Genomic DNA, 18813 nt, shown 5'->3' with positions numbered 1-18813 from the left:
GTGGCTCAATTGATAGCAGTCTGATAGAAGTTTGTGGGTTCAAGCCCACGTTGAGACTTGGAACCCAAATAGTCTAGGCTGAACTCCAGTGCATTGCTTGGGATAAACTGCATTGTTGGTGTTATCCTTCGGATGAGACATCTGCCGGTTCAGGTGGACATTAAAAATCTCATGGCACATACTTATGTTTAATGCTAATTTGGCAAGAGGAAACATTTGAACTGTCCAAATGTTGACCACATTCCCACTAGTGTTTTTTTTAAGTCCAAAATGAGGAATACTTGATTAGGTGCCTCCTTTCCACCCAAATACCTAACCGGCAAAGTAGTATCATTCTACGGAACATGGAAAGATTAAACTACTTAATTCAAAAGTAAAATCTCCAATCGTTTTCACAAGTACATGAAAGTGTTAGATGATAGAAACTTCCTTCAAATTACATTCTGTCTTCAAACATCTACATCCTCAATCCAGTGGTTAGGTTACCAAGTGGGTTAGATCAAGAAAATTAAAAACAGATTTCTTGCGATTTGGATCATGTTACATATACTGTCATAATAAAATTATGCCACTATAGGGCACCGATTTGATTATTTTTAAAAGTTCTTAATTGTGATCCAGCTCTATATGTTGCATTATTGCTTTTTATAATTTTTAAAAAAAAATCCAAACTGGAGTATACAATAGTTAAATCTCTTCATCCATGTTTATGCAGCATTACTTTATTGCTCGATAATCTTGTCTGAATAGTGTGAACTAATTTAATGAATGCTTACTTTGGCATATTTCAGGGTGCTATTAGCTTGAGCACCAATTCAGTTGATCATTTAGCTCATCAATTAAAGTAAGATTCTCATATTAACTGGTATGCATAATTCTGCTTCCTTTTTTAGACTGAAGAATCTGCCATTTAGTTTCACTAAACTACAGGAGTTAACAGCAATGTGGCTGTCTGAAAACCAGGTCAGTTATACAGTTAGTTGTGAAATAGAGGTTATAATAGACGTCTGTGGGAAATTGGAGCTACGTTAAACATATTTTCAGAAAGTTGTCAGAGAACGATGGGTCAGTGGGTATTTGCATCAAAATAGATTTGACCTATTTCTCACCATTCTCTGTACAAATTTCCGTGTGCCAGCATATCTTTGGCTTTGTAGCAAGTTGTGCCACAGGCGTTGTTTTAAATTTCAGAATATTGACAAATAGCATTTTTGTTTTGCACACTATGCAATACTGCTTTTTCTGAGAATTAATTTCACAATTATTCAAAACCATAATTTCTCCACTATTAAGCTAAGAACTTCTAGTGTAATTCTTAACCACAAATTGGGACTTTCACTTGCTGTAACCAATACGTTTTACAATAATTCACATCATTATTTGGCAAGATATATCTTCAAAGGTTTTTTTTGTAATTGGATATCCTTTAAAAGATCATGGAAATTACAGTAAACATGGTTAGTTTTGTCCTGATTTTAATTATGATTTCTATGACTGTTGACATTTTACAGTAATTAACTTATAACTTACCACAAACAAATTACACATTGGCCATTATATGTCTCTTTATATCAGTGGTCACCATTAGGCATTTCTGGTTTCGCAACCAGTAAAATGGCCAAATATTTTCTTTTATACGAGAATTAATTTAATGTTGAATGCCAGATGCTTCAGTGAGTGAATGTATGCTGTGCTGTGGCATTGAGCCTGATAGACGAGGACTGCCCCACTTGCACGTTTCGTCTGTGCCAAACTGACTGAGCCAGTGTGCTGGCAGAGCTAAGGAGAACCAGAATTTATATTGGGATCCCTGAGCTAAGGAGGAAAACATTGTCCATCTTCTCCCTTCATGATTTCCTATCCAGTGATCTCTGCTGGAAATCCATGTGAGGACACTGATGAAGCTTGATGTTTCTGCACTGGGGGCCATGAATGAGTTTTTATTTGAGGTGCTGGTGGACTGTCACCCTTGGGAGCTATACGTCAAACTAACTTTCTGCTTGATGAGAGGTGGGATAGAGGCCGAACAAATTGGATACAAGTTGAAAAGTGTTTTTTACCTTATGTTTTCACAGTCCAAGCCTCTTATACCCCTGCAGAAAGAGGTGGATTCAGATACACAGAAACAAGTGCTCACAAACTACATGTTCCCTCAGCAACCCAGGACAGAGGAGGGTATGTTTGGGTAAAATATTGAAATATTGCTTCTAAGTACAGGTTACGTGGAAAGAAAGGATACTCTGGAGAGATTATAAAATTAATTTCACTGAGTGGTTCAAATGATGTCGTAACTTTCCTGGATAAATTATACAGAGACTGGAGTGCCCTTGTCAGATTCTCATCCCAGTCTCAAAGGAGCACCCCTGACTGAACAAGCGTGACTTTTCAGTTTCCCAGCCATCCTTGCTTCCAATTTAGTTGTTAAATTGCATCAAATTAGACCTTTTTCTTGTAGATAAATACCCTTGAACCAGGGACTGAATTGACACAACCTAAAGTTCATTAAAATAAGAAATCTGAATGGGGAAAAAAAAGAACTAATCCCATTGAATGTGCACATTCCACAGATGCAAAAGTCTATTCTCATTGACTTCCAAAACCTGCTCTTATCTACTGGGAGTAAACGGTCACACACATACTTCATGGTTCTTCAAAGATAATTGAACTAAACCTCCTGCCTAATCACGTACCTCTCTTGTAGGATCCAAAGTCAACAGAGAGTGGATTCAAATGCTGCTGTTTCCCACTTCTTAGTGCCTATGAACACTGTTAATATTGCCCCATTTTTGCCTACGTCTCATATCTCATTCTGTCAAATGTACAATAAAAAAGAAATTTCTATTCATTTTAATTATTTAAAAAAATCAGATCTATAATAGAAATATCAGTGTTTGAGGTCACAATCCTTTGATATGATATCTTGACACACTTGCCTCTGTTGTCATAAGATTATGAGTTCAATCCCCATGTTGGCACTTTGAACACATATACAAATACAAAATTACATTTGTCTAGGGCCTTTCACATCGGGAGAATGTCCCAAGGTGCTTGACAGTCACGGATTTGGAACTGAGCTGGGGATCGTGAGGGGTAGGAGGATGGCCGAAGGCTCAGTCAAAGAGGAGGATTTTGAGACATCCCTTGAAGAAGGCGAGGGAGGGATGGAGTTCCATAGGGTGGGGGCAAAAAGGCTGAAGGCCCAACCACCTATGGTGGGGCGCCAATATAGTCCAAGCAGACACTCCATTGCAGTGCTGGGGCTATATTACATTGTTGGCCATTCAGATGATATGTTATGAGTTCCTACCTGCCTGTACAGCTGGATGTTACAGATCTCATGGCATATTCAAAAAGAGAAGAGAGTTTCTCCCATTGTCCTGGGCAACAATCCCCCAAATAAAACTGGTCATTAACTCCGTAACATATTGGCTACTGCAATTGCCCACAAAATAAACAGAAGACCACTGTACAGTGTATCCTGTGAAGCTCTTTCAGACACCTTGATGATGTGATCAGGTGCTGTTTCAAATACAAAGATTATTTATAAGAAACCTGTTTAGTTTTTAGTATTTCATGACTTCAGTACATCTAAATGCAAAGTAACTGAATGAACAAAATGGCAATGAAACATCCAATTTGAATACTTTGTGATGTGCGTGTGTTTAGTGCAGATAAAGTGGATTTTGTTTGCTGGATTCTTCTAGATTTTAATTAAATTATCATTAAGTCTTAAGACCCTGAAGGCCCAGTGGGTAAAGACATACTGCAATGCAGCAGTGAGCCATTCAGACTGCAGAATTACTGGTTCAAAACCCAGTTTCTGCTGCTTGCTCATTTCAGATAGGGTTATAATTGCTTCACTAATATTGTCTCAGCAGTATTGAGTGAAGTAGGGTGTATCAGGCAGACGTCCTTGGTTTAACATCTCATCCAAAGGCCAGCATCTGCAATGATGCAATACATTGAAGTGCTACTCTAGATTATGAGTTCAAAGTCACCAAGGTGGGGCTTGAATGCAAAACCTTGTGATTGAGGCAAGAGTACTATTGACGAAGCCCAGCTGACGCAATAGTTGTAGAAAAAATAGTAGGAAAACAAGTTAAAACTGCTTTACAAGACTAGAGAGAATTCGAAGAAAATGGGTGAATGTATTGAACAAAAAATATTTAAAATAGCTTCATTTTTTTTCCAACAAAAATAATCAATAAAAATTCTAGACCCTTTAAACTTAATCTTATAGTTAATTGGATTACATTTTCAGATTTTTTCACCGTCAACATCTCATTCATGCTTGTGCAACTCAACATCTTCTAAATTAAGTCACAATATAGAAATTAAATGATGTATGTTCTTGATTTTATAGGTGCTATGTCGAATGCAAGGATTATCGTTATTATTGTTTGCTGTGTATATAGTCTCTGGGGCACATTCTGACTAACATTTGTGATTTGTTTGCTTTTCTGGCAGTAGTGTTTATCTCTGATAGTGAAAGCTTCAATCCTTCTCTGTGGGAGGAACAGAGAAAGCAAAGAGCTCAAGTGGCTTTTGAATGTGATGAGGATAAGGATGAACGAGAGGTACCGCCACGGGTGAGTTATTTTACAGCAGATGGTCAATTCAGTGGCACTAAAACTTAAATTCAACTGGATATCCAGAAGATGTGCAGCTCTAATGTAAGCCTTCGATGCTGTATTATGGATGGGAGTATGAACTATAATCACTGCAGCATTAATTCAATAGCACTAAAAGCTAACTTCAACTGGATATCCAGAAGATGTTTAACACTAATGGAAGCTGTCGACACTCCAGTGTAGATGGGAGTATGAAATATAATGACTGCAGCTTTAATGAAGTGCAAATTAGCACTTGTCTCAAAGTAAAGGAGTAAATATCCCCTAGAAGTTAGCTGTATTTTCAGTCTCCCAATAGGAGGAAAGCTTTCGATTTCACACAGTATTTTCATTGATGTAAAAAGTATTGATCATATAAGTCCCCAAAAAGTGGAGGAATGCAGCTGTTGTTCCCACTCTACTGAGTTCTCCATCTGAGCCAGATGCCTCCCTAGGCAAGTTAAAATTGGAAAGGACTTGTCACCAAGGTGCTCTCATTTATAATAATAATATTAATAATCCTTGCATTTGATATAGCGCTTTTCACGTCTTCTAGACGTCTCAAAGCGCTTCACAGAATATACTGTAAAGTGAATTGATTGTATATTTGTGGGCGAACGCGGCAGCCAATTGCGCTCAGCAGTGTCCCATAAACAGTCGTAGATTGAAAATGATCAATTTATTATTTTTTTTTGGCGGGATTATTATTAGGCGTGTGGAGTAAGGAAACTTGCCCAAGGTTTCGCCCTGCCTGGAATTGAACTCGGGTCTCTCGCTTGCAAAGCGAGTGCTCTAACTCCTAGTGGATGTCCACTGAGCTCATTTGCCTCCTAGTGGCTCCTTGAAACCATCAATGGCAATAGGAATAAATCTACTATAAAAGTTGGCAAAACTATGAGAGGTACTTGTCTCAGGAATTTGCTTCACATCAGTAAGAGACGGCTTTCTTTACACTGAATATACAGGTGGCTATGCATGTGCAAGTCAGTTTTGTCACTGAATCTCAATTGGACTTGTTCAGGACTTTGGGATGTCCTCCCAATGTGAAAGGCGCTCTATAAATATAAATTTGTTGTTGTGTTAGATCAACACGCTTAACCCACATGTGCAGAGGTTTGTGGAGGTCTGAGTAGACCTGTGGGGTTTGTTACAGTGTGACTAGCAGACAAACGTACTTAAGATTCCATCCTCATCATGTATAATTAGGCTTGTCGGTTTCTTAATTTAATCGGCGAAAAGATTGGTATTTGTTGGTATTTTTGATTTGCAGTTTTTCCAAATGGAGAAAGATTAGTTCCCCAATCATTAAATTTCTTCTTTCTTTACTATTTCTAGTATCTTGTATTACTTATTTTGAGGTGCTGCCTGTGGAAAAAGTGATGTTCAGGGTGCTGTGCGTGGGAAGTAATGCCCTTATGACCTAAAAATCAGCCATTTTGTAGTCAAAAAAATTGCTAAAGATAATTTTTAAAAACACAAGGTAGAATTGTGTGTCGAATTAAAAAAATATGAATACAAGTCAAGCAATTCTACATTTATTGCAACCAAAACATTTGTTCTAACTATACAATCAGACACTACAAAAGTTATCCATTAAATGCACAGAGAGGCTCGAACACTTAACAATGCTTTATTCGAATACATTTACTCCTGCGAAAATTACAATGTACAGGAAATGTTATGCTGAAACTGATGCATCTGCTGTGTGCAGTTGGCTGCCGCTTTTCGCCCACAAAATATAGTCACTACACTTTACGATATATTCTGTGAAACGCTTTGAGACATCTCGAAGACGTGATAAAGTGCTAAATCAAATGCAAGGTTTAATATTATTATTGGTTTCTCCTCTTTGACACAGAACTCCCGCGTCACCAGTATAAGATGGCCATGCTTCAGCCTCCATGATAGGGTTGTTATTGGGAGATGCAATATATTTCTAAACAGTGTTTTTAAAAAGTGTAGCTTTAAGACCTGTTCCAAACTATTTTGTTTAGCTATTAATCAGATGAAGGATTTTAATTTCCCATGAGAAGCGTTTGAATGTAGTCCTGTTTGGAAATGTTCCCCTATGTTGCAGTTAGCTTTTTTTTCTAATCGTTTGTGCAAATTGGCTAAGTAGAGTAGAGTTTACAACAGAATATTTTGTGTAGAGCAGACATGTTGGAAAAACTGGCACATCTGCAAATGTTATTTAAGATTATTTTGTGTAAATGCAGACAATTTTACCTGTTGTTATTCATGAAACAGAAAAGAAAATTTGGAAAGTGTACCTTCAATAAGGAGATGCACATTTAACATCAGAGAATTGGAGATGCTGCATTACTTGGGAGTAGTAATTTTCACTCCAATACAAAAATATTAATAATCCTTGCATTTAGTACAACCAAGATTCTCCATCAGATATCACTTCCTTCATTGTAAACAAAATCTTCGATCTTATCCACAAGTGTAGGTGTGTGACAGTTCGCATCAGGAAGATTGTCTTGGAACAAATCACAAAGAAAACTTTTTTTCTGAAAGCTAAGGCATTTTTTCTGAAAAGTAGTTACTTGTTAGCAGTGTCAGTTTTGCTATCACGAGGTGGGAAATTGTTTAAAAATACATAAATTTGTTTTCTTGTGTGCAGAACTGATTTTATTGCCATCATCTGTAGCAGCTGCCCATCTTTGTTTTCCCACTTATAGGCTTGCAAATTGTTAGAATTCATTATCTCTTCCCATTAAACTGAGGTTAACAGGTTGAAAACTTAAAGGGCTAATTGAATGCTGTGCTTATCTAGGTGTAAGCGAGTAAACAGGTACACAAACATTACTGGTAATATATCAGTATTTCTTTGTAAAAGCCTGAGTGTGCTTGTCTAACTATTTCTATGACTTTGTGATGTTCAGTTTATCCTGTTCTTTTTTGAGCATCCGCATATGAGAGCAATTTGCGCTGGATCCTGGCTGTCACGTTATGTCCTTGGCTGTTGATCAGCTTGAAAAGGTGTTTGAGCAGCACATCAATTCACACAACAACAATATAAAATTGATTTGGGTTCAACTCTGAAATCAAAATAGTCCTTTAAAACTTCAAGGTTTTTTTATGTTACTGTTAAAGATCCAATTAATAACATGATTACAACAATAACAATATTACATGTGTACAGAGCCTTTCACGTTGGGAGGATGTTCAAGGCACCGGACAATCAGTGTTTTGGACCTGAGCTGGGGGTCGGGATTGGGGAGGACAGGAGGGAAGGGGGGGTGACCAAAGGCACAGTCAAAGAGGAGGGTCTTGAGACAGATCTTGAAGGAGGCAAGGGAGGGGGCAAGGCAGAGGGACTGTGGGATGGAGTTCTAGAGGGTGGGGGCAGAGTGGCAGAAAGCCCGCCCGCCAATGGATGTGGATGTGAAGCAGGCCAGAGCCCGCTGAGCAGAGTGAGTGGGCAGATGGGTAGTTGAGGACCAAACAAGACACCAAGTTTCCGGACTGGCTTAGCAAGGTGGAGAAACATAAGAAACAAAAGCTTTGCTTTCTGCACATGCTCCAAGTTGGATGTTTTCCAGGCCCAGTTTAAAACATTTCATGACGAGCAGCAAAAATAAATCCATCATCTCACTTGACACAATTAGCCTTTTCCTGGAATTAAATGACGATATATTGTACCATGTTCAGTGAAAGGTGATGGAGATATTCTTAGAATAGGGGCTTCATTATAAACAAGGAACCCTCAGAATTGAATTCTCATTAAGTAAAAGACTGAAAGTTTGATTCCATTATTTTTTATTTAAAAAAATGAATGTAGTTTTAGCATGTTATTTTGGGGACCAAATTCAATGATATAGATTTAAAATTAGCAAATGTTCCATGCGTAGATGTCTTTGCTCAAGTGTTTTGCAAGATTGTTAACTTAAGAGAATTTTACTTCTTTTCTGCTGATCCTGCGAGAGACAAAGGCTTTAAATAAGCTGGTTATTTTAATTGAAAACAAAAATTAATTTCAGAACATCGACATGGTTCAAGAAGATTGATGTATTGGTGAATAATATGGCTGTAGTATAAAGAGAAACCTCATTGAGTGCCTGTTTTAATTAAAAAGACGGCTTTGCTATTCTTTAGTATAGAAATTGGCATTAAGCTGATGATACATCATGTACATTTAGTCTCATAAATTCTGTCTGATAATTTGTGCCTATTGCTACAGAATGCTAAGATATTTTAAGAATCATAATGTGGTTTCTTTTTCCCACATACAGGAAGGTAACTTGAAAAGATATCCTACGCCCTATCCTGATGAACTCAAAAACATGGTTAAAACTGCGCAGAATGTTGTGCATAGGTTAAAGGAGGACGGAACGCCAGATGATTCTGGATCTGAAATGAAGCATAATGATGACCGATCAAGTGCAGTAAAAAGTGTCGGTGTGGAGGTCAGAGAACGCTAAATCATAATCTTAAAAGCATGTAAATACAGCTGTTAATATTCAGGTACCAGACTAGAGATGAAGATTAAAAATATTCCCTTTTTCACAGCCCTTAAAAAGACAGTTTCTAACATTTTAGTTTCAGAGGCTGAACATGGCAACTTTGAAACTAAGCACACACATGAGCGCCTTGCTTGTGAACAGTTCAATCTTGGATTTACATAAGAACATAAGAATTAAGAGCAGGAGTACGCCATTTGGTCCCTCGAGCCTGCCCCGCCATTCGATAAGATCATGGCTGATCTATTCTAACTCCACCTACCCGCCTTATCCCCATATCCCTTAATCCCTTTATCCACAAGAAATCTTATCAATCTCAGTCTTGAATATGTTCAAGGACTGAGCATCTACAGCCCTTTGGTGTAGAGAATTCCATAAATTCACTACCCTCTGAGTGAAGAAGTTTTCAACTCAGTGCAAAAGGGCTTACCCCTGATTTTAAGACTATGACCCCAGGTTATAGTTTCTCTAACCAGGGTAAAAAGTCTCCCACTATCTATTCTGTTGTGCCCCTTAATAATCTTATAAATTTCTATAAGATCATCTCTCATTCTTCTATATTCTAGAGAATATAGGCCTAAATTGCTCAACCTATCCTCATAACTCATCCCCCTCATCCCAGGTACCAACCTAGTGAATCTTCGTTGTACCCCCTCCAAGGGGAATACATCCTTTCTTAAATAAGGAGACCAAAACTGCACACAATACTCTAGGTGCGGTCTCACCAGGGCCCTATACAGTTGCAGTAAGACTTCCCTACTCTTATATTCTAACCCTTTTGTAACAAATGCCAACATACCGTTAGCCTTCCTAATTGCTTACTGTACCTGCAAACTAACTTTGTGACAGGTGTACAAGGACACCCAAGTCCCTCTGAACGCTAACACTATCTAGTCTCTCCCCTTCTAATAAAATAATCTGCTCTCCTGTTTTTGCCACCTAGGTGGAGAACTTCACACTTCCCTACATTATACTTCATCTGCCACCTATTTGCCCACTCACCTAGTCTTATCTATATCTCGTTGCATTTTTTTAATGTCATTCTCGGTGTTTACTCTCCCTCCTAGTTTAGTATTATCCGCGAATTTGAATATATTAAGTTTGATGTCCTCATCTAGATCGTTGATATAGATTGTAAATAGTTGAGGCCCAAGCACTGATCCTTGTGGCACTCCACTCGTCACATCCCGCCAATCTGAGAAGGACCTGTTTATCCCTACTTTTTGCTTTCTACCTGTTAGCCATTCTTCAATCCATGTTAATATATTCCCCTTAATTTCATGGGCCCTAATCTTGTGGATCAACCTTTTGTGCGGCACCTTATGCGGATTTTAAACTCCAAAAGCTGTAAAATCCTGAAGTTTGCGAAGTCAGCTAATGTTAATGCTCCTTTTTTTTGCAAATTCTGAATATGTTGCTGTGCCTTGAGTTACAGACACCAGGTGTCTGCCTGACAGCAGTCATAATGATACCATAAAAATCATGTCATTTACACATTTTTGTCTGTGTATTCTGTGATCAATCCGTCAAGAATAATCCCTCAAGAAAACAAGCAATAATAAATTGGTCATTTCAATCCACGATTGTTTTGTGGGACACTGCTGTGCGCAATTGACTGCTGCATTTCACCCACAAATATACAATCAATTCACTTTACAGCATATTCTGTGAAGCGCTTTGAGACGTCTAGAAGACGTGAAAAGCGCTTTATCAAATGCAAGGATTATTATTATCAAAGCAGATCCAAAAAAATCAATTTCTAAGTCAAAAATGGTGATGTTCAGATTCATGCTAATTCCCTAAATACAAACACCATCATCCAGATTATGTTTGGTGTTCTTTTGGGTAAACCGCTATTGTTCGGATGATCAGGATTTGATCATATTTTGATGTACTTCCATTCAAATTATTATCAAAAAGAATTGAACCATTTCTTCATAATTATTGATTATTTGGGAACGTGTTTCTGCATTTGACGTTTAATTTAATGCTGAAAAAAATAATGCAAGCTTTGATGAGCTTTGATAATATCGTGGCTAGCTCAAAATACCAGAACCTGAGAAAAGGCCTTTCATCCCCTGAATTCTTCCCTCAAATTTTGATGTTCAGAATCCAAATGTTCTAATGTTGATACCAATATTTTATTCTTTTCCTTTTGGTATTTTTTGGATAAAAAATAGGTGCCAGAAAATTATGGTTCTGCGTTTGCCTAAGAAATCTGTGGCAATATGGTGTTACAATAAAAATGATACTTTATTCTTACTAGGTAATCGAGTCTCATGTAATACAGAATAAGCCACCAGAAAGTATTGAATTCAGTGTGATGGGAAACTGTGTACAGAAAACCACTGAGCCAGACATGAGTAATGACTTTATAGATACAAAAGCAGATGTGCAAGATAAGAAGAATGTAAATGAAGCCATCAACCATGAAGATGTGCTTGAGGTAGGATGTTTTGGAATCTGCAGACAGATATTCACAATGTAAACTTCACATTATATCTTTCAATTAAGTACAGACTAACCAGCTAAGCTAATGTCAAACCAGTTATAAGACTCTTCAGTTCATTTACTTAAGACTATTTTTCTTAAAATAGTAAATGGCATTGCTATGACTTACTGTCTTTACATTCTTCATCTATGTTTCTCTCCATTTTTTTCTTGTTTTATTTTTCGGTATTCTGGCCCTTATTTAGTTCATTTTAGGGTTTCTCCTTCGCTTGGTCTTATTATTGATGTTGCACAAGATTAATAGGCCCTCAATCAGCTCAGCAACCTGTGTCGTTCCTGTCAGTATTTTCACTTAGATGCTGTTTCTTCAGTATTGTACTTAGACTCTATATTTTAAAAGCTTGAACCGTGGAACTGATTTGCGTTGAACCTAAAATGGATAAATTGCTTGAATCTGTCAGTCAGTCATTCATAGAGATAGCTGGGAGCAAAAGCTCAAAGAAAATCTTCGATCTTTAGAAGTTCTGGTAATTGATTATATTTAAATCTAAGAATGTGTGATGTACAGGTTTCCCTACATGTTAAATTGAGATCAAAGGGAAAGAATGACTGAAATTAAAGTTGCAAATTTATACAATTAAAAGTGGATTACATATTTTTTAAATGTATTGATAGACAAAGATGAAAATCATAAATACATTTCTGCTCCAATTTTAGCCAGACACACTAATTATGTTTTGTTTTAATCCTGTAATTCAAATGTCAATCTTGCTTCATTTTTGGTTTCAAATGTACCCATTCTACAAGATATAGTTGGCTAAGCTATTAACTAATACCAATATTTTGTTTGATGTTTTAGGAAACTATACCTGTTCTTGAACAATAAATAAAGACCAAACAGTCTTTAAACTTTTACAGTTTAAAGCAGATTCTCATCAATCTGTGTAAATATAGGAGGACTCCAAAAATACTGATGAGAATCTAGCAATTTTTTAAATTTAAAAATACCCTTTCACTACCAAAAGGGAATTCTGGTCATTAATTGGTAAATTTATGGTTGCATTTTAGTCAGTCCATTAACATTTGAATTTACAAGTTTATTGCTGTGGATGCTATGCTAAAATGCTAAAATGTGCTTAGTCTATCACAGAAAGTAATGTTAATTATGTAGGAATTATCACTTACCTTCATTACTTTTTCCCTTCATCCTGCGTTGTTTTCAGCAGGATTCTGAAAACACTTCATCCGATGAAGAAATGCGAATGGCAGAGTTGAGGCCACCTTTGACAGAGATACCAATCTTTCAGCCGAAAATTGTGGCACTGAGTAAAGAGAAAAGAGGTAAGTTTAGGAGAGCTGAATTAACCTCTAAACTGAAGATTAACAAATGGTTTGAACCCCTTTGCTTGAGAGCTGGACTTCCTGCTGCTTGCAGATCTCACCAAGATTACTCATTCCTGCAGTGAAGTATAGTAGAAACATTCAAATTGCTTGATAAAAATAGTGTTTCACTTTGGCAAAAATTTACTTTTGATTTTTTTTAAAACTACATTTGTAAAAATATATTTTTCTATCTTGGCTCATTAGGTATAACCCAGATTTCCAAAATTCTTGTTACTTCTGTGAGTTAGAATTTATAACATGAATTGATACTGTAAAAGAGAAAATGTATCGCTCACTGAGCTTGTCTGAAAACTAGTTTTCAGCGCCTTGGGACGTCCTCCTGACGTGAAAGGCGCTTTATAAATGGAATCTTGTTGTTGTTGTTGTTGTAGTTTTGTGTCTTTAAATGGGGGTAAACTTCCTCATGTATACGGATGACACACGCATCTACTTTTCCTGCTCTAGCTGCAACTCTAGGTCCGCCGATGTTCTCTTGACTTGTCTGGTGGGCATACAACTAAATGTTGACAAGACGGAAGCCATACTCATTGGCTCCCATCAACATCTTCTATCTTGCAGCTCTGACCTCCTCAACCTCCCCGGCCTATTCCTCAGACTTGCCCCTTTCTTCCCCATCTTCAGGTTGCGCCTGAAGACCTTTCTATTCAACTGTGCCTACGGTCACCTCCCCCTCCCCCGGCTCGGCGTTGTGCCCCGCTCTAACTGCTCCTACGTGAGGGGCACTGTATAAATGCAACTTGTTGTTAAAGAAAAGGACATTCCAATGAAGGATTTACATAAGAAATGGTATTCAGAAGTGGGAGTGTGCAGTTAAAATCAAATGGCCTTGTTTTTGGTCCATTTTAGATATTCCATGTACACACTTGAAGCAAATGATTGATGATCTTGGCTATCATGGTTCTATCTGTTTACCAACTTAGAGAAATAGGGCACCTTTCAAGAAGCTGGTGAAATGAATCAATGAAGCAAATAGTAATATAAGAAATGTTCGGGTGCTTTCAATAAACTTATAAACCCCAGAGGATTGATTTCAAGATCCTCATCCTCACCTACAAGGCCATTCACGGCCTTGCTCCCTCCTACCTCTCCAACCTACTATCCCCCTACCTACCTGCCCGTACCCTCCGTTCCTCTGGCTCCGGTCTGCTCCACGTCCCCCGCCCCAACCGCCCTACCATCGGTGGTCGGGCCTTCAGCCTCTCAGCCCCCAGGCTCTGGAACTCTATCCCCAGTGCCTTCGCCGCTTCCTCCCTTTCCTCCTTCAAGGCCGGTCTCAAAACCTTTCTCTTTGACCGAGCCTTCAGCTCCCCTCTCGACTCTCTTCCCCCTCCTCGCTCCCTCCCTTCCCTCCCCTTACCCTGACCATTTCCCCCCTCCTCGCTCCCTCCCTTCCCTCCCCTCACCCTGACCATTTCCCCCCTGCTCGGGTCATGACCCAACTGTGCAGCGCCTTGGGACGTCCTCCTGACGTGAAAGGCGCTTTATAATTGGAATCTTGTTGTTGTTGTTGTTATAGAAATTGCACTGCTTCCCTTTCTGGAACTCCAAATGGACACCTTCTGTGATGTAAATTTTTATGGTTCAGTTCCATGGAATCCTGCTTTCAGATGCGTCTGAGAATTGTGTTCTTCTCATAGCAACATTTTTGCATTATCGAGTTCTGGTACAGACTTAACACTGTTCAATTGAGGTTATGTGTCCAAACAAAGCCATGGCTGTCTTTGTGGTGTGGAATCCTTGTTAACCTCTCTAATATTTATTGATTTCAAGGTACATTTTAAAATAGTTGACATACTTGAAAAATGGGCACAAACATTTTTTTGTGGGAAGGGGAAGAAGAAAGGATAAATCGTTTTGCAGCTGGAAGGCAATATAAAAGATCTGCTGCAATTCTGAAACAAAAGCCCTTTGCTGTTCAGTGCATTTTCTGTGCCAACAGAATGAATGAATATAAATAAATATACTTTGATCAACAATATACTTTGCAACGATAGGGTGTACTTTTGTTAGGCATTATCAATGTTCCTTTGAAAAGTACATTCTATGTGATCTAAAACCTATCATGGAAAACAATGTTTATATTTCATTTTTAAGAGTCTTACATGACTACATTTGAATATAAAAAGGCCGAAAGAGAACATCAATTGTGTTAACTCTCATGTACCACAAGAGGTATAATGTATTGTGTATATTATGTTAGCTGCTACTTAGTTGTAGTCTATTTGCTTTGCATTTATATTTGTATTGAGTAAAATTACACATAAATGATTGTCTGAATACTTCCTTAGCACAATTTAATTTACTGAAGTAGTGTGTACTAATGAGTCATCACAAAACTAAATAAATGTAGACTTAACCCCATTCCCGATGTACCTGCCAGTGACAGGAATGTTTGATGACCCTAGTTTAAATTACTGGGCTGCAACAGAAGCTGTGAGCTGTTCCCTGGAGAAAGGTAATCTTGATAGCATGACTGGGTTGGTGAATAAATGAGTAATGCAAGTCAATGTGCAAAACGATGAATTGCCCATTACACTGATACACACGGTGACTTGAATACGTAGTCACAGAATGCTGCAGGACAGAAACTGGTAATCACCCCATCAAATCTGCGCTAGCAACATGGCAATAAATGTTCATCTTCCCAGATTTTTAATATAGCAAAGCAGACTAATGACTTCATACACAAGACAATGATTTAATCTTCCCCCATCGGTTGATTGAGAAACAGAACGTTCAAGCCATCTGATCCAATGTCTTTTTTGTAATCCAAATCCAGTAGTCTGCTTCATTTCTGCGTATGGGATTTTCAATTGAGGAAAAAACAGAACCGTGGCTCCTCAACTACTTAAATATGTGTGAACTTAACTGTAACCAAAACCGATTAAATTCTTACATTATATTAAAATACAATGAAACTTTACATCAAGTGTAATTTAGCACACAGTTGCGAGTTGTAGCATCAAGATATTGGGGTCTCTAAAGTATCATTTGGGTACTGCTATAACCAGACAACTCAAAGCACTTCACAGAATATACTGTAAAGTGTAGTGACTGTACTTTGTGGGGGAAATGCGACAGCCGATTGCACAAAGCAGTGTCCCACAAACAGTTGTGGATTGAATGACCAAATTATCTGCCAGCCCACCAGTATGAGGCTGTGTTTGATTAGCTAGCAATCCCTCCCCTTTTCCTCATACTCTCCACTGTGATGTGTTTATCCCATCGTAAATCCTGTTAATGAGCTTGGCAGGCATCAACAATTCCAATTTAGAAATGAAAAATTCATACAAAGACTGCAGAAAAAAGATAGATGGAATCAGCATCATAATGTTTGTTAGCTAGCTCTGATAGCCAAAACTGCCTGCCAAATTATTCTCTACATGGTCTCTCCATCTGTCTATACCTGAAATTAAATGGTCTATCCAGTTTTGCAAACTTTTGCAGTCTCAACCATCATCCCATTAGCTATTTTAAGTAAGTCATTTTGTGCTTCTATGCCATAATTATATCCTTTATATCCTGGCTGCATTTTTACTCATGATAATCTCGTTCATGCACCTTTTCCTATTTGTAGCTAGTCACGGGGACCACAGGGTAGATGAAATGTGCCATATACTTTCATTGTTCCAGTTCAGTGAATGATCACAATTTATGCTGCTCTTTGACTTCGGTCATATTATTTGTAGACAATTTTTTCAATTACTATGTGACAATGGATCCAGGGTATCTAATCAAGATATTCTGTTAATCTCAAACTGCAGGAAAAGATCAAGCAATTTAGAGCTGTCTCCTGATACTGCAGATAGGATTACAGGCTTGAAATGATCTGTTTTTCTAATGCATGATATTATGTTTCATACGGACTGATAAACCCATTTTTATCCTGTGGCAGCTGTTACTGCTGACAATGACAGTCTAATTCTAATGTGCAGTCAGTACTCAATGCATTGGGGGGTGTATTTTTAAAGATAAGATGGTCCTAGCTACAGATGTGGCTTTGGGTGATCTGTGCAATGGATCAGAATTGAAACTGGGACTTTTCAGATGCTGAACGTCCTATTCATTTCTAATACTATCTAATCTCAATCCCCTGCTCGGGTCCAAATTCCTGATTGTCCAGCATCATCCCGACTTGAAATGCACTACACAAATGTAAGTTGTTGTTGTTCTTGTTGTAGTCTGGTCAGAGTAATTGTGGGAACAGTTACATTAAGCAATCAGCAAGAACATATTGTGTTCAACAATGCTTCTGATCTAGTTCGCCCACAGAATACACAGTCAATCCAATTTGCAGTATATCCTGTAAAGCGCTTTGAGACATCTTGATGATGAGATATGGTACTGCATTAAATGCAATGATTATTATGTGTAATATTTAATATTTGACACCTAAATTCTGGCAAAGATTTGGTAAATTGCAAGGTAAGATTATGGTTCATTTCTAGCCTGACCGACATAGAATTACATTGAACTACATGAATTACATCATGGAAACAGGCCATTTGGCCCATGTGGTCATAATGTTTATATTCCACCAGAGGCTCCACCCCTTCCAATCCTCTCTCCCATATCCCTCTATTTCTTTCTCCCTCATGTATACATGGAAGTAGAAAAATTAACTTGCTTTGGTTTGTATTAACAATGCATTCTAAGCACTCTGGGATGCTACTCTGCTTGAGGTTTGCTGTATAAAAGCAAGTTATTGTTGTACTACCAGCATCGATTCCTTAATCAGTTCAGTAGATCTTTCTAGACAAAGGCCTATAATCACTGCAGCCCGTTGTTCTGTGGTAAGATGTTTTTGTTTGCTGCATTCTATCTCAATAGATACCTCTCAATCCTTTCTCTTCTCCCTCCACTACAGATGATGCTGATTCTCTACTTGAAGATATCATTCCAAACAGTAACCAGAACAACAGTAATTGTTCATCACCATCCAGGATATCGGATACAGTTTCTCTCAACACTGAGAGCAGTCAGGAGACCTTGCACTCGACCCCTAAAATCAGCATCACAACTAAAAGGTAAGGAGCATTACCGTTAAGAGAAAATAATAGTCCCAAGAAAATAGTGTCTTTGAATTGTTAATATAGTACTTTCTTTGTAAAAAAAATTATATGACTTTAAATTTGATTGTGTTTTTAATTATTCTCTGATCTCAAGATGACAAAACCAAAATCTACATAGAAAATGTATTTTGTTCTGTGCTTAAATTAGCAGTAATGATGATGTGTGTCTTGAATGAGAGTTAAGGTGCAGCTACTTTTATTAATGTAACAAAGTACTGAACTCTTACACTTGACCACATAGGAACAAAGATTTAGACCATGTGGTTCTTGTGTAGCAAGGGGATGCATTCTTTCCACAAGTTTTTTTTCTTCTCTACTCCTTCCTAGAAATGGAGAATGAAGCTATTCCTAATGTAATTTGTTTGCTCGAATATATCCAGAATGCATTGTATTCAGAGCATTCATTAATTTGGTTATGGAAGACGATAGTTGCCACTTAAGGTGCTAGGTCTAACTCATTAAATGTGAAGGTATTCCTTTGAAATGGGAAGTTATAGTAATTGCTGTGAAATACGTTTTATGGATTTTGAAAAAATGGTGAACTGTAGCATTCATAAAATGCACTGCAACCTGTGAATAGTGGAACTCGAAGTTCTTTTAGCTCTCTTTAAGTATTTAAATGCTTTTAATATCAAAATGCACCACTAAACTTGTGGGTATACAGTAGATCAAGCAATCCTGTGTTTCAAGAAGAAATATCTTAATTATATCCCATTGTACAAATCATCCATTATTAATTGTCAGTAAAACAGTGTACATTAAAGTGATCTATTTCAGAAAAGTGCTGGAACTGAAATTGACGTTATATTT

At 37.7% G+C, this 18813-nt stretch overlaps 1 protein-coding gene across 5 annotated transcripts in view; it reads left to right on the top strand.

Annotated features, from left to right (window-relative positions):
* erbin (erbb2 interacting protein) overlaps window positions 1-18813 on the top strand; it is a 143318-nt gene that overhangs the window by 108050 nt on the left and 16455 nt on the right. For 2 of the 5 annotated variants that reach the window (XM_007892113.2, XM_042334968.1), the window contains 7 exons: window positions 894-963; window positions 2076-2175; window positions 4471-4589; window positions 8849-9022; window positions 11343-11522; window positions 12751-12868; window positions 17799-17958. In XM_007892113.2, the coding sequence (XP_007890304.1) occupies window positions 894-963; window positions 2076-2175; window positions 4471-4589; window positions 8849-9022; window positions 11343-11522; window positions 12751-12868; window positions 17799-17958 (921 nt within the window). Of the gene's footprint in view, window positions 1-893; window positions 964-2075; window positions 2176-4467; window positions 4590-8848; window positions 9023-11342; window positions 11523-12750; window positions 12869-17798; window positions 17959-18813 lie in introns of all 5 variants that reach the window. The other 3 variants (XM_007892114.2, XM_007892111.2, XM_007892112.2) reach the window with 2 other exon arrangements.

The sequence above is a fragment of the Callorhinchus milii genome, unplaced genomic scaffold, assembly GCF_018977255.1.
Source record: "Callorhinchus milii isolate IMCB2004 unplaced genomic scaffold, IMCB_Cmil_1.0 Scaffold1, whole genome shotgun sequence".
Lineage (NCBI taxonomy): Eukaryota > Metazoa > Chordata > Chondrichthyes > Chimaeriformes > Callorhinchidae > Callorhinchus > Callorhinchus milii.
Note: the sequence above shows the minus strand (reverse complement) of the source record. Positions and strands in the feature narration are given on the sequence as shown.